The sequence below is a fragment of the Hydractinia symbiolongicarpus genome, chromosome 10 (assembly GCF_029227915.1).
Source record: "Hydractinia symbiolongicarpus strain clone_291-10 chromosome 10, HSymV2.1, whole genome shotgun sequence".
Lineage (NCBI taxonomy): Eukaryota > Metazoa > Cnidaria > Hydrozoa > Anthoathecata > Hydractiniidae > Hydractinia > Hydractinia symbiolongicarpus.
This window is the reverse complement of record NC_079884.1, coordinates 7,226,539-7,241,580: the sequence shown is the minus strand read 5'-3', so window position 1 is coordinate 7,241,580 and position 15,042 is coordinate 7,226,539. Positions and strand designations below refer to the sequence as shown.

The 15,042-nt window shown below is 34.1% G+C and overlaps 2 protein-coding genes across 3 annotated transcripts; both read right to left on the bottom strand.

The window, feature by feature from the left end:
* Positions 1–1,338: 1,338 nt before the first annotated feature.
* On the bottom strand, positions 1,339–5,227 carry LOC130612290 (40S ribosomal protein S18). The gene is made up of 4 exons (XM_057433600.1): positions 5,141–5,227; positions 4,646–4,933; positions 3,205–3,296; positions 1,339–1,457 (listed from the first exon to the last, which is right to left on the bottom strand). Exons 1-4 carry the CDS (start codon positions 5,141–5,143, stop codon positions 1,379–1,381), a joined length of 462 nt encoding a protein of 153 aa, XP_057289583.1. The 5' UTR covers positions 5,144–5,227; the 3' UTR covers positions 1,339–1,378.
* A 1,364-nt stretch (positions 5,228–6,591) lies between these two features.
* LOC130612091 (stomatin-like) lies at positions 6,592–14,636 on the bottom strand. Of its 2 annotated transcripts, none has more exons than XM_057433382.1 (4): positions 14,481–14,636; positions 9,443–9,540; positions 7,975–8,472; positions 6,592–7,317 (listed from the first exon to the last, which is right to left on the bottom strand). In XM_057433382.1, exons 1-4 carry the CDS (start codon positions 14,530–14,532, stop codon positions 7,141–7,143), a joined length of 825 nt encoding a protein of 274 aa, XP_057289365.1. In that variant the 5' UTR covers positions 14,533–14,636; the 3' UTR covers positions 6,592–7,140. The 2 variants fall into 2 exon arrangements, with proteins under 2 accessions (XP_057289365.1, XP_057289364.1); XM_057433381.1 differs by lacking the exon at positions 14,481–14,636 and adding an exon at positions 10,232–10,536.
* Between the last annotated feature and the right edge of the window lie 406 nt (positions 14,637–15,042).

The window sequence follows — 15,042 nt, the reverse complement described above, 5'->3', positions numbered from 1 at the left end:
CTTGCGTAAATGCGCTTCATTCAATCCATACACGTGACCCTTGAGAAACAAAAGCGGCCAAAAAGGCGTTTGAAATAACGCATGTTATTCAGTTATTTGGTTAAACGTCGAGCAGCAAAATGTCATATTTTTCCTATACTTCTCCTAGCAACGTGTAACCATGGGAACCAATCAATGAAATTTTTGACTTAATTTTGTCGTACCGTGTTACATGATATCCTCATCAAGTATCTTCAGAAAAGACAATCCTCTGTGATATAGTTTTTTCTAGAGGAACCGCCTTAAAACAACTGCATTATTTACTTCGTGTTTTATATTTAATTTTTGTCTTTACTATGTCTCCAAAATATGGGCTTTAACACGTATGGTAATGATTTTGACTTACTATCTAAATTGCTGGGTCAGCAGAAATTTTGATTTAAAAATGTAAACAAGAAAAAATCGGCTTTTACGAGCTCCAACTTATTACAACCTCCTGATTTTTTTACCAGTTTCTGTTTTTAAATGAACTTTGGATTAAACAAGTGTTGAAAGGGATGCGGAATTTTCTTGTTCATATTTTTCTTTTGTATATCTTGAATAACATCATTACGTAAAAACATTTTCGCACACCGTATCAACTGCATGATTTTTTACAAAGTTTTAACCACTAGTGCGGCGCCACAAGATTAATATCTTTGACTCACAAGATAACCAAGAACATTTTACGTACTATCGAGGTAGCAGTAATAGTGACAAACTTTTTTTCATGTTTTGATTCCCCTTTTCAACAACATACTTCCAGCTTCAAACGATGAATTTGTGACGAAATAGCGCCGAATCTGATGAATACAGACAAGAAATATAGAACGAGCAATTGTGGCTTCTTTTTATGTACGAATCTTTACAAATTATATTCACTCACAAATTGTTCAGTAAGTTCACGTTGCTTGACATATTTGCTATTTTGATAAAAAACCATTTTTAATTTCGGTACGTTTTCGCGCGTAAAGTCAATATATTCATCACTTTTTTTAGCCACATAGAAATCTTGAACAAAATTTAAGATTTTGGCTATGAACGTAAATATCGAGGGAACATTCTAAAAAGCCAGCTTGCTGACTACCAACCGTTTGAACCGGCGTGGAACGCCTTAGTACAGTTATACAGTATGTCGTATTTTAAGTAAAGCGCACACACCTATAGTCTTTCGACTGTAACATTACGTTGTCACAACTGACCGACAAGAGATACAATTTCGGTAAACCTTTGTTTCATAAAAGAGCTTCGTTATCAGTAAAACGATGAAAATAACTACCACTGTTTTTCATTGAAAAGCAACAAGCGAAAACTAGCACATTTGTATATTCTTCAATATTCTTCAAAAAAAAGAAAACATTTAATTCTTTTTCTTGGATACACCAACAGTTCTTCCCTTACGGCCAGTTGTCTTTGTGTGTTGACCTCTGACTCGAAGACTAAACAAAAAGAAAACGATGACAATTACAATTACTTTATTCGGAGAAATTTTCTCGAGATAAACTTTCGCGATTCGTGGTTTTTTATGTTCTTATAAAAAAAAGTGGCCTATATTTCTTATGATAGAAAAGTGTTTTTTAACGATGTAATTTTCTCTCTAATGGTATATAAAACTTCTATCTACAAATTGGGTTCATCGTCAAAATAACACAGATCAAACACATTTCTAGGCTTGTCTTCTTCCGGCTCCCACGCACTGTCCTTTTCGCCAGTAACTCGGTTATAAGCCATACATACATTTGAAACATCATCGCTTTTGTTTATTTCTAAATTTATTCCAATCTCGTTCCCAGCGCCAGTTGTCTCTTTTTTTTATCGGGAGGGCGAGCCAAGTGAGGGTGAGTCAAGAAATAACTTTTAAAACCAGCAAATTTATTTTTTAAAATTTTAGTGGATAAACTTTCGCGAATCGACAATTTGAAAAGAAATTTTTGAAAGTTTCGCGAGACGAAGGCCAAAAAACGTGAAAGTTTCTCCAAATAAAGCAACACAAAATTATTTTAAAAAAGAAAAAATGTGAAAACCACCTTATCATGTCTCAGAATATGTAAAAATAGTTTCAAAGAATTCTCAAACGAAAGATGGTGATAAGTTTTTCATCATTGACATGATCAAAGGTGTTTAAAAAAAACCCTAGACATCATTAGAAAACTGTTTCTGTGAATGGAAAAAGCTGAAAAACCAGTAATTTGTCAAGATGCTGAGAAAAAAGGAAGTGTCATAATCCTGGCTGTGGTAGTCAGAAATAATTTAATAAAACTCATAAGGCGACTTATAGTTTCTAATAACTTCAATAACGAAAGCATATCTCAAGCCTAATTATATTTTTTGTATGAGCATATTCCAGCTTGATTCAGATTCTCACTTCCTTAAAAAACAAAAAATAGCCCTGTTAATTCACATCGGCAATGGGTATTGCCAACCTGACAGGCGAGCTACATTGATCTAAGAACAGCTATCTATGACACCCTAGTGTGTGCAAGGCCGGAATGCCGAGAAAAAAACTTTAATATATACATTGTTTGTTGTAGACAAAGGAAAACCACTTCAGTCCATTTTAATCTTAGGTAAAATCCATATTTTAAGTTATGTTAGACGCTAAAAAACAACCTTGCCGCTGTAAGCAAACAAAGTCAATTGTCAATGAATAGGAATAGTAACATGTCTGCAAAAAATATTGCTTGAGGTAAATTGTGTACTTTAAATCCCAAGAGTAAAGGAGAATATAACGTGCTGACCTGCAAAGTGCCTCTAAATCAGTTTTCATGACCATATTAGTACTTTGGATTCACAGAGCTGCCTGCTCACAAAATCCTTACACAACAGTGTTTCACAGTCAAAATATTAAACCAGATACATATGAAGCCTAACCGTCAGTATTTTGTCATGGAATTATCAAAAAGCTTTCATACGACATTATGAAGCAAGTTTGACAAGCAAAAAATGTAGGCAACTTGCAAAGAAACTATGTCACTAGACTGTATAAATGAGAAAACACTCCTATAGGTCAGTAGGGTGGGGTAGGGCTTTAATTGACAAAATATCTGAAAATGGCATAATGAATGATTTAAATAAACATATTTCTACATAAAATAAGTACTCACTCCAAACGATAACACAACATTTTAAAACAAAAGATCTATAGTAACACTCAAAACAAATTTGAACATAATAAAATTTCCTTACCCCCAGTAATGTCTCAGACCACGATGGGCTCTGATTTTTTTTAATCGTTCTAAATCTTCACGGAGTTTGTTATCCAAACCATTGGCAAGAACCTAAAGAAAAAGCAAAGAGAATTACATGTGGTTCTTTTTAAATAAATAGTATAATATTGCAAATGATTTGTGATTGGCGATGCGGTAACTTTTTACACCAAGGTGATGATTATCATTTAGTTTAATTGAACAATCACATTTTAGCTATGTCAGCCATTTTAAAAAATAAAAAGATTAAAACATTATTGAAAAAATTTCCCTCATACGAAAATAAATCGTTTTCGTCTAGTGTGCCGGTCTGTCCAAAAAAAGATGATGCAACCAGATGTAGAGATAATCATAAAAGAAGTTAACAAAACTCCTAACAAGTACGATCCTAATTTGGACTAATGTCTCATTTGCAATTGTCCATAACATTATGAGGGTGTCTACTTGCCGGAAATGCCGGAAAAACCACTGGGCTGACGGACGACTTCCAGCGTTTTAAATAAAACTTAAAATTTCGCTGCAGAAAACCGAATCAACCCAAAACAACATTTTTTAAACATTTATTACCATGTATAATTTATTCTTGTAATGTCAAGCAGTGGTAGTGGAAAAACTATTTTTTATATTATTTATTCGATAAAAAGCTGTAATAAAATTCCTCAAAAAATAAACTGAGAGTACAACTTTCGGGCGCAATTTAGGTCGTTTCGGACGGGCCCACCTTTTTCCAGGCGGGTACAGACAATACCTTGAAAAAAAAGAACCGGGAAAACACCTGCCTCACATATAGTGTGCTTTTGGTGAGTCAGCACCCTCTTACATTACAATTAGGAACACATTACCAAAAAAAACAATGCATAGTAATTCAATGACTTCATGGTAACAGGCAAACAAGGTTTATACTGACATTTTGACTGTTCTTGCTGCAAATTTAAAACATATCACATTGAAACCCTCTTAACTAATTTTCGGCGAAAGAGTGTTTACCAGGCTCTCGTAGATAATAATTAAACAATGCACTAGTGATAGTTCAAACTAGATTTTAAATAAAAATCACGCTTTATTCAGCGATTCGGTTTAGCTTTGTTGCCATAGTGATGATTGACATTTGGTTTAATTGATGAATCATTTGTGCTACATCCACCATTTTTAAAATTTTTCTGGGTGAAAACAAACCTAGTTCATAGGGGGAAGAATGCTAAAAAATGTGGAAATGTAAGAATAATTAGCTAACGAATGGTAATTATTGGTAATTATAATAAAAATCTGTTCAGAAATGATGCTTAACCATCTAGATTTTGCTCCAAAAAATAATCTTTGCTGAAACTTTCTATTATTGTTCTTAAAACTCCAAAATGTGCCGAGCTCTGCACTCTCTTCACCTAAAATACGGAAGCTTTTCACCTCAAATTTATAGCTACCTGAGAGAACTTTCCATCTTTAATATCTTTTTGTCTATTTAGGAAATAATCTGGAATTTTATATTGACGAGGGTTTTGCATAATAGTGACTAGGCGTTCTACTTCCTCATCTGACAATTCACCAGCTCTTTTAGTCATGTCAATATCGGCTTTCTTCAAACAAAGATTGGAAAACCTTCGTCCAACTCCTTTGATTGAGGTCATAGCATACATAATTTTTGTTTTACCATCAATGTTTGTGTTCATAACACGAAGAATATGTTGGAATTTTTCTGGCACAACGATAGCCTAAAATAAAATTGATAAAGATTAAGTCTTTTTTACTAACACCATATTATTTTCACATCTGCGTTAACTCAGTGACTTCATTAACACAAAATTGCATCGCTAGATCAACCAGTACATGTCCAGGCACCCCTGTAGATCAGTTTCATTTTGTAAGTACCATTGATAACATGGATACAATCAGATATATTCCCAACTTTGTTAACTAACCATGGCTGTCTTCTCGTAGTCTTGTCAGCCCTCTTGAAAAGAATTACTTCGCTCGACGTTTTGATTTATGAAGTCTATTTTACCGAACACGGATATTTAAGGAAAAAAGCAGACCTAAAATTTTTCGACCCTACTTATATGTGCAAAAAGGCATATAGAAGTAGGGTCTTGCGATAATTCAGTAATAAGGCAAGATAAGTTTGTTGTATATGTACTGGCATACCTATACTTGTAACTTCTTTTAAAGTAAAGTAAAGTAGACGTAAAAATTATATAATTAGAAATGAAAATAAAAACACACCAGTTTTGGATAACTTGCTGTCAGGTGAGTTAGAATTCGGTAAATATCTCCTGTTTTAAAAGTAGCTAAATAAAAGGATTTCTTTTTCTTCCACACTTGTAGAAAACAAACTCTTTTCGCTTGCTTGGGAAACTTTATACGAGGACCTTGTTTACCTCTCAGTATTCCCGCAGCTGAAAACGTTTCCGTTCACTCTATCTTACTAGATTCGCTTAACAAAATGCATAAGAAAACAAACTTTTAAATACATGTTACTTATTTTAGACAAAATGGGATGACTATTGAAAATAAAGTTTGTCTCCGGTAACTGGTCCAGACGATTTTAAGTAGCTGTTGATAGCTTACTAATTAAGATGGAAAGTAGTAAAGGAAAGAACTTACCGAGTTTCGATGGCAAAATATGAAATGTCCTATCTGAAACTTTTTTTAGTCTATTGGTTTTGAAATTCTAAAGCAAGAACTGGGAATGTGTTACAGAGTGGCCACAGATTCAAAACTTCATAATTTTAGGAGATTTTAGTAAATTTCGGAAGGTTTTGGGGTCAAATTTTAGGAGAAGGGACCATTAAAAAATGTATCGAAACTATTTCATATTAAAGAAAATTTAACATTAATTGGTGCGTGTATAAACTTTTAACTTAACAACCGACATGTAACGGTCGAAGTTTCCTTAAAACTTGTAAAACTTGTGCTAATAAGCCTTGGTTTCAAAGCAGAATCGAATTTGAATAAAATTATAAAAACTGTTGTAACAGGTTGTTTGTTTGCTGTATGAATTTGAACATTTCACTTTCTATCCAGTTTCAGGTGAGGATTTCAAAAACCACATTCATTTTGTTTGAAAAAGTTTAGAGATAGCAGCGGCACATCAAAGAAAACTAATTTGGGATAGGTGCGTTATGTTAATATTATTCATTGATCCTTTCGTCAGATAAACATAATGCTCAATTCTATGTCACGAAAACGTAATCACAAAAAGTCACTATTTAAAAAAAATTTACGTCACCATAAACTATTTTAGAAGGAATCAATATTTTAAGTTCGAATTTTAGGTTATTTAGGTGATATTAAAAGGATCTTCATTTATTTAGGTTATTTAGGAGACATTAGGACATGGTTTATCAAGTGTCTGAGGAAGAAAGTTAGAACATTGTTAACGTATCTTCTTAAAACTATAGCAAATTGTCTTGCTATTAAAAAAATGAAAATAACAACTTCTCACCCTAAAAATATTACATTGTGTTCCAGAAATGAACTAAAATAATTCTATCTACACATAAAAACAAACCCCCCTAGAAAGGACCGTTCTAGTAATTAGTACTAAGCTGCAAAAAAAACCCCTGATTGTTTGCACCACAGATACCAAGAACTTGATACTCAAGAGATTAAGATAAGGCTTAAAACTAGATACAAAAGAAAACACTGTGGCACTACTCAAGGATGAAAATTTTTGTTCGTCATTTCGTATTTTTATATTACATACATAAAGGAAAAACAATGCTTCTAAATTTAAAGTAAAATGAAAAATCAGAATCCCATGAGAAAAATTGTGTATTAAAAATTATCTTATAATTATGGAAGAATCCTAATTTTATGTTGGTCAATTCTGGAATTGTTTTAGCTAACTCAATTTACGCAATTAGACTGTGTAATTTATAATTAAAGGATAGACTGTGTAACTTATATCCAATCACAAATTCTACATGTTTAACATGTCGATGGGTAACGGAAATATGATGGTCGAATTCTTTTCCGCTGAGATGGTTTGAAGTGTCTGCAAGTATCGAAGCTGTAACGCTTGTGGGGATTCTGCAATGACGTCAGATGCTTCTTTCAACGCACGTGCAGCATTCATTTCGCCTTTTGCAGCGATGACCTATAAACAAATCAACACAAACGTTATTTCATGACCCTCTTGACGTAAATATAGTAAACAAGCGCACTCTTTTTAGCAGATCCATTACCCGGTGTTTAGTTTAATCAGATCAGAAATAAAAGCTTAAGGAAAGTTTCGAAAGTGAAAAACTGAGGGAACTGGGCGAGAATTTATTGTGAATGTTGTAATCAAATTCCATTAATATAATTCTATTACGGGTTGTAGAACTAATGTGATTTTAATATGGTTGTGTGACAGCTGCGAAAACCAAAACAAAAACCACAACAAACAAAAAGAAAAAGAACAGCATAGAACACAAAGTGCTAACTTATTTACAAACATTTTCTTTTTTTTGTCAAAAAATGCATCAGACATTTTGTAGATATGTACTTAACAGGAAAATCGGTAATTATTTTAGTCAGCTAAAAGTCACAACCGCTGAAAAAATTTGCCTTAACCGATAACGTATATCACCATAACAACATCATTCAGACTTTTTCTTCAGTTTTGTCCTCTTTATTACGGCTTCACGTTATGCCTGTTAGACATGAGTTTTAAGCTCTTATCTCCCTAGGAACTGTTTTTTTTTAATTTTTTAATAGCGGCTTTCGCGATTAAGTGGCCAGGAAAAGTTGCTTATTTGGCAAGCGGTTTTACCTTAGCCCTGGCTTCTCTTGATGCTTCTGCTTCTGCCGCCATAGCTCTTTGCAACTGTTGGGGTAATCTCACATCTTTCACTTCCACGCGCTCTACTTTCATTCCCCATGGATCTGTCGCTTCGTCTAATATGCGTTGAATCGAGTGACTGATTTTTTCTCGCTCAACGAGCAACTCGCTTAAATTCTTAGTACCAAGTTCATTACGCAGAGTAGTTTGAGCTAATAGCTTTGTCGAGCGATGAGCATCTTCGACATTCACAACAGACCAAATAGGATTGGATATTCGAAAGTATACGACAGCGTCAACAGCCACCGTCACACTGTCGCGCGTCAAAATTTCTTGCGGCGGAACGTCAAAAGACACGACGCGCAAGTCGACTTTCATGTACGTGTCGATACAAGGAAGGATAAAGAATATTCCAGGTCCTTTGGCGTCATTTCCAGGCAGTAAACGACCAACACGGAATATAACTGCACGCTCGTACTCTTGCACGATCTATGAAGAGTTTAGTAAAACCGATGTGAGGTTATACTGGTATATTACATGTCTTTTATAAGCAACAGCTAGACTACAGAGGGTAAAGATAATAAAAGGTGACACAACATTGAATTTTTTTTCGAGCATTTTCATGGGAGAAGTCATGCATGTTTCATATAACGACTAATTCAATTAAAAATTTGATTTCCGATTGACGCAATAGGCTAACTAAGTAACTAATATATTCGGACTTTTCATGCGGATAGTGAACTGACAGGAAGGAAGAAATAATTGAGTCTGTAAAGTAAAGAAATTTAATAAACAGTGAGAGTCAGTCAAACTTTGTGTTCCTTATAAGAAATGCGTGTATATTATTATATGTATGAGAAATCTTGGACATATATTATGATATAAAAAGGACAGAATGATAACAATAAATTATTGGTTGTCAGTAACTATTTTATGATTTCATGAAAGACGTAAAATTTGTCCAAAATAAAAATCTGCCGGAAACATGTTTATTCTAATTCTGGAAATGTTTTATTTTAGGTTTCTGGTAGATAAATGCTTCTTTTAGTTTTCCTATGTACCTGCCTTGATGTCAGAAAAGGTACAGGGGCGGGGTTGGGGAGGCATGAAAACTACATAATAGGTATATTGGGTCTCAACAGATAGGTCCCAATCCAATAGACAAGCAATTTCAAAAATGAAAAAATGAAAAAACCAGTATCAGACTTAAATTTGAAGATTGAAATTTTGAAATGGACTCTTTTATGAACGAATGTTAGTCGAAAAACTTAAAACAACGAGACGTTGCAGAGTGATTCCTAAAAGAGAAACTGTTGCAGATACGTTTACCATGTGCACATTGATAAATCATTCTCCTTGATATTAGCTTTGATTTCTGAACGTTTTCGTCGGTCCATTAAAAGTTACAGCAAATGTGATGTATGGTGAAGCATCTTCCTTAACTGAAACGGTAACTTACCTTCAGACAAAAAAACAGTGACAATGGAAACGTCAATGCAACGATAATGAACGAAATAAATGCAAGAATCCACGTGCATGAGCCCAAACCCTCGGCATCTGAAACAAAAGAATAAAAAAAGAATACCTTTTCACAACACGACGCAGAATGTTTGTTTAACTTATATACCTTCTAAATGACGAATTAATATTAAATCTGTAAATATTACGTATTCGCTTAAGAATATAGTGTCTACGGCATAGCTTAAATGCACCGAAATACCTTATTCGTACTAATTTTCGCAAAGTTAAAAAAGTCTACTTTGCACATACTACTTTTTGCGCTAGTTTAAATTTTCTTACAAATAACAAGGAAAAATTCAGGTTTCAGACATACCTTGCCCAAATTGAAAAAGGATATTTTCGCGCATATAGATTTCCACGCACAATGTTTCGCGTGTAATATTTGTACTAAAGTGTCCACACAAACAAAACTTTTTAGGCCTGAAAATTAGTACGCTATATCTAAACTCGTGCAAATTAAAAAAATTCCCAGCACGTTTATCGGTCCTAAATTCGTGAAAGCCAAGACGAAAACCACCCAAGACTTCAGAACTCTTCCATAACTACAGCGCATGAAAATTTATACCTGTGGAATTTAATAATTTTTAACCATTCGCTAAAGTCTTTACACACTAAAGTTTATTATTCCCTGAAAAAAACATTATTTTCAAAATACTTTGAAAAATCGAAAAACTCGTAACATTTTTTACGCAAAGACGCTTAAACACATGAAGTAAACAAAGTAAACCTTTGGACTTAAATTCTCTTTCGTCTCTCTGATTTTCCAAATCCTTATTGTTCTTCATCAGCTCTATGGCTTCATTGGAAAAACTCGCATTACTAGCAGCCCCAACAGGCGAATTAAGATGGTTGACCGTTACCGACGCCAGTGTGGCTGCCACTTCCGAAACCACCACCTTTTCGTACGCGAACAAGAAGTTAATCTACCAAATATCGGTAATTTGCGTAAATTTTTTTGCAAAAAATTCTTCCTAGTGTTAAAAAATCTCTTATTTTTTTGGTTCTGTTACACCTGCTCCATTTTAGAAAAGAAAAAATCCCAATCCATTATAACAAACCATATGTGAATGGAAAAGAAATATTACATGCATGAATTATTTAACGAATATTGAATTTGAAAAGTAAAATTTTGATGGATAATATATGTCCTCACAGCAGGTGATAATTGAAGCAAATCGGTCAGTACGCTCTTGCGCAAGAATCAATCTGTGCAGGAATTAAGTTCCTATGTTGATCAAGTAATCTCAGGGATCCACAATTGTTGGTATAATTCCTATTTCCCGCAGAAGATTTCCTAATTCACGTGAGTATTTGCTATTAGACGCGAATACAGGCGTTTTAACAAACCGGCAATCAATTGGCAGTTAACGTCAGCAAAAAATTGCCTACGATGAAAATATAAATTAAAATGGTGTCTTTGTGTGCTGCGAGCAGAGACCTCTGTAATGACAGGACTCTAACGAACACTTTTGCACGTTTCCAGTAAAAGTTCAAAGAAAAGGAGAAACCTGCAAGTTTTGAATAATTTTCATCAACACACACAAACTGTCATATGCAGATTAGTGACAGTGTATACTATTTCAAAATAGTTACTTGTAACGTTTTTTTGAACAGCAGTTTCGCTGAAAGAAACTTTCGAGGTATCAAACACACCGCAGAATTTTATTTTCAAAAGTCTTTAGTGAAACTTTCTGGAGAATAAACTTTCGCAAAGAAAAGCCTGTTCCAATAAAGCATTGGAGAAAGTACGTTAGGTTGATTCAATTTTCACAAACCTTATCCATATGTGCGAAAAATTTTCGCATAAAAAATTCTTAAAGAGGTCAATTTGAGAAAAATAAGTCTTCGCGAAAGTAGTAAAAATGACTGATATTTTGAAAAATAAAACATTTCACTAATTTCTCTACTCCTTTTTTCGTAGTACAGTTTTCTTTTTTTGTAGTTGATAATATAATGGTCAGTCACTATGATATGAACAAGTTCAAAATTAAAATAAATAAATCAAATAAATCAAATAAAAATGCGAAAAAACTATCAGTTAATTCGCGAATATAATTTTTAAAAGAAACCTTCGCCAAATATATTAACATGACTGATACGCGAAAAATTAATCTCCATGGAAGCCATCTTTCTCGATTTCTACCCATATTAATGATCCCTTTTTGTCAGCGTTACCTGAAAACAAAGGGTCCTTGCGATCCCTCATATAGCAGCGAAAATTAATACCACTAATCGAGGATTCAGTGTCCTTAGCAGGTTCTAAGCAACATGCTCAAAATCGTTCACACTTCGCTAGCGCAGCAAATCTAGTAAAACGTCAAGTATCCAGAGCCCAGCACCAGCGACATGGTTTTCGAAGTAAGGGGTCACAAAATAGTGGGCTTAAGCGTGGCGTAATACCTAACGTAGAAGATAACGTTTCATTTTAATAGTGTTGCTCACCAAGAAACAGTACACCTTTGTATAAACAGTCCCAATGAAAATAATCTCCTAGAAAATTATCAACCTTTTAAACAATTGCCAAGGAATTTGCTTGTAGCGAGTAAGTGATAATAGCATAAAATGAAGTAAATAATTTGGCCCATAAAATAAACTTACCTAGTTAAAAAATGACTAAACAATTTTCTGATGATCGTAAGTAACTTAACAATTTTTGGAGCGAAGCACAGAAATCATTTGTTTATAAAGAAGTATAGTTTCGTTAGAGCTGAAATAACTATGAATTCTGTCGAACTACGTTAAGGTGTAGAAAAAAATGATGGCAAAGAACATTATTTCACACATTTAATCTCATCACCCATGGTAGGCCAGAAGAGCATCGAGTAAGCACCAACATTCACGGATGAGACACTGTGATGCGCATAGTAAAGGCTTGAACCCTAACCAGACTATAAATTATTGCGAACAAAAAGATTGTATTGTGACAAAAAATAGTTGTGACGCGTTATTAGTAAATGTCCAAAAAATGCTAGTCTTCTGCACTAATTGATTATACTGTAAATTTAAATAAGTCCGCAAAGAGTCCGACATATTGCAATACTCTAGCCACAGAGTAAATAACACCCTAGTTCTCAAAAATTTGTGTTGTAAAATACTCAGCACTGCCTTAAACCACAACAATTTATGTCGCAAAATTTCTTTTATCAGGCTTCCATTCGCCATGTTTTGTTCCAAACATTAATGTATAACTTCATCCAGCGTCTAGGAAGCAAAGAAGTCGCACATGGTTAATAAAATATCTAAATATCAGGATCTAGATTAGTAGCAACAGCAATTATCTGTCCTCCAATGTTAAAGCTTTTGCAAGGGTAACGCAATACAGCTTAAACAGCAAGATGGGTTGTTGCCTGAAGGTGAATGACAACCATATGAAACAGTCTGGTGTTGGTAAAGGCGGCCCCTGTCATTCAAAATCTCTGTCAGGAGTGTTCTGAAGTGATATTACTTTACATGAGAAACGAACTCATTCCAGGCTGGTTGTGGTATATATAGCTCGAGAAAGAAATTTCGATCTATTCACAGAGCTTGACTCTGCTGTTATTTTTTGGGTTGCAGTCAGATGACAACATAATGGCTTAACACCAAGTCACAAGATGTCTACAGCTGTTCACCATAGCCAGACTTAAAGCCAGACAAAAACCAGTTGGCAGTAATACATCAAGACAGATTTGAATTGGCTAATTTGTAAGCACCAATGTTGAATAATATCATAGCACAATAGTCACAAACAAACAGTGAGCAATGGACTTTATACTAAATACATCAAACGAAGTAATTATCGAGAAAACTAATGAACACTCCCTAATTTGTTTTTTAGAAATTCAATAAATTTTACAATATACCACATAATAAATATCCATACATTCTAACTAAAATAAAATTACAAAAGAAAATAAAAAAATGTTTTTTATACTTGGCGTATTTAGTAATGGTCAATTAGAAAGGAGGGTGGTAAAAATATTTTTAAAATTTTATTTGATGGAAACTTGTGCGGAATGAGTCAACAAATGCTTCACAGTATTTGTGTTAAATCATGAGTGTTGGAATTATTGCACTTCGGAAGTCATACACTTTACCTTCGTCAATCTATTCGACAGATGGTGTTACAAAGGACAGTTGATAGGATCATGCCTTTTCTTGCAATAGGTAACATAACTGCTTTAATTGCATTATTGCAAAATTTGATCTAATACTGTCTACATTTTGACACTGAACTAACTGATTACTGGTGTGGAATGATAGACTTTTTCTATATAGTATAGTGTTGATAAAGTTTAATTTTCAACAGTAATTTGATATTGCTGGTTTCTATATTTCTGAAGAATGTCTCTAAACCTGCTAATAATTCAAAGTCATAAAATCGTTGTTTTTCGTGCCAATCCAAATAAGCACCGAGGGGGGAGGGCACTTATTCCACAGGGAGGGCTTAATGAGCATGGGCCCTTATTAACCCTATTTGGTCTGGGCGAATCAATGACTCTTTAAAACATTTCAGCACTACTAAGATAACATATATTGCTTTCCATTAGTGCAGAAGCGCTACACACACCCACAGAGACCTGATAGTGGAGCTCAAAAGGAAATGAAGCAAGTAAAAGTATGTTATTTTGATCCTTGTAGATCAACTTGCTATCCAACCAGATCTGAAACAGGAAAATGGGTTTGAAGAATCAAATAAGATAGAGACAGTAGCTATTGAGATTTGAATAACATTTATTTTGACTCTGGAATATAACACAGTGCACTTTTAGAAACTTGAAATTTGCCAGCTATAGCTAGCTAGCTTGCTACTAGGTAAAATGTTACTATTTTTTCTTAAAAAGATTAGCTACTAATAGTTCTCTCTGTTTAAATCTCCAAAAATGACAGAAAAGAATTTAACGGCTCCCAACCAAAAAGGAAGGCTTTGGTGCGCTACTAAATACTAGGGCAACAAAATTCACAGACAAAAATTAAAAAAAGGATTTTTTCTATACCTCTGTGAAATTGGACAGCATCTGCGTCGTTTACAGAATTATTTTTAAACATTACCTTGGTAAAACTACCATGTGCCGTTGTTAATTAGAGCACGCGGTTGAGATTTGTTTTGATGTTTGAGGTACCATTTACCTTTCAGTAATTACACACCTTTCAAGGCCCCAGGTAACCAGCGAAATTGTTTACTTCGTCGCGTGGGAAAGATGGAAAACTCTAATAACAAGTGCCGGGTCGGAGGTTCATAAAAAACAATATTTTGGACGAGTTTTCGCGAGTTGTTCCGAATATCTAAACAAACTATGCCCGTACGGCTTGAATACCCACGCGGAATGGAATAAAACACTTTCGTTCGTTTTTGTTTTTTTTTCTTATGAGATAAGATAAATTTACAACAAACACTTTTACACATTTTGCAATACCAATTCTTGTTGGTTGGACTTCTTAAAAACGCTGTTTGGTATGTTTTCACACATTCCGTGAAACCATTTTTTGCACTTGTCACACTGCGCCATCCTTTCATTTCCAAAAATACCACAACACACGGTTAGCATATGGTTGTTG

Coding starts and splice junctions, on each gene's coding strand:
- LOC130612290 (XM_057433600.1), bottom strand. Junction 3,297..4,645: donor AAGATGGAAAGTTCTCTCAG/GTAGCTATAAAT, acceptor CTTTTTCTTTAG/GTTCTTGCCAATGGTTTGGA. Junction 1,458..3,204: donor GGTCTGAGACATTACTGGGG/GTAAGGAAATTT, acceptor CTTTTTGTTTAG/TCTTCGAGTCAGAGGTCAAC.
- LOC130612091 (XM_057433381.1), bottom strand. CDS start 10,289: ATGAAGAACAATAAGGATTTGGAAAATCAGAGAGACGAAAGAGAATTT. Junction 9,541..10,231: donor AAGAGAATTTAAGTCCAAAG/GTTTACTTTGTT, acceptor CTTTTGTTTCAG/ATGCCGAGGGTTTGGGCTCA. Junction 7,318..7,974: donor CAAGAGAAGCCAGGGCTAAG/GTAAAACCGCTT, acceptor ATTTGTTTATAG/GTCATCGCTGCAAAAGGCGA.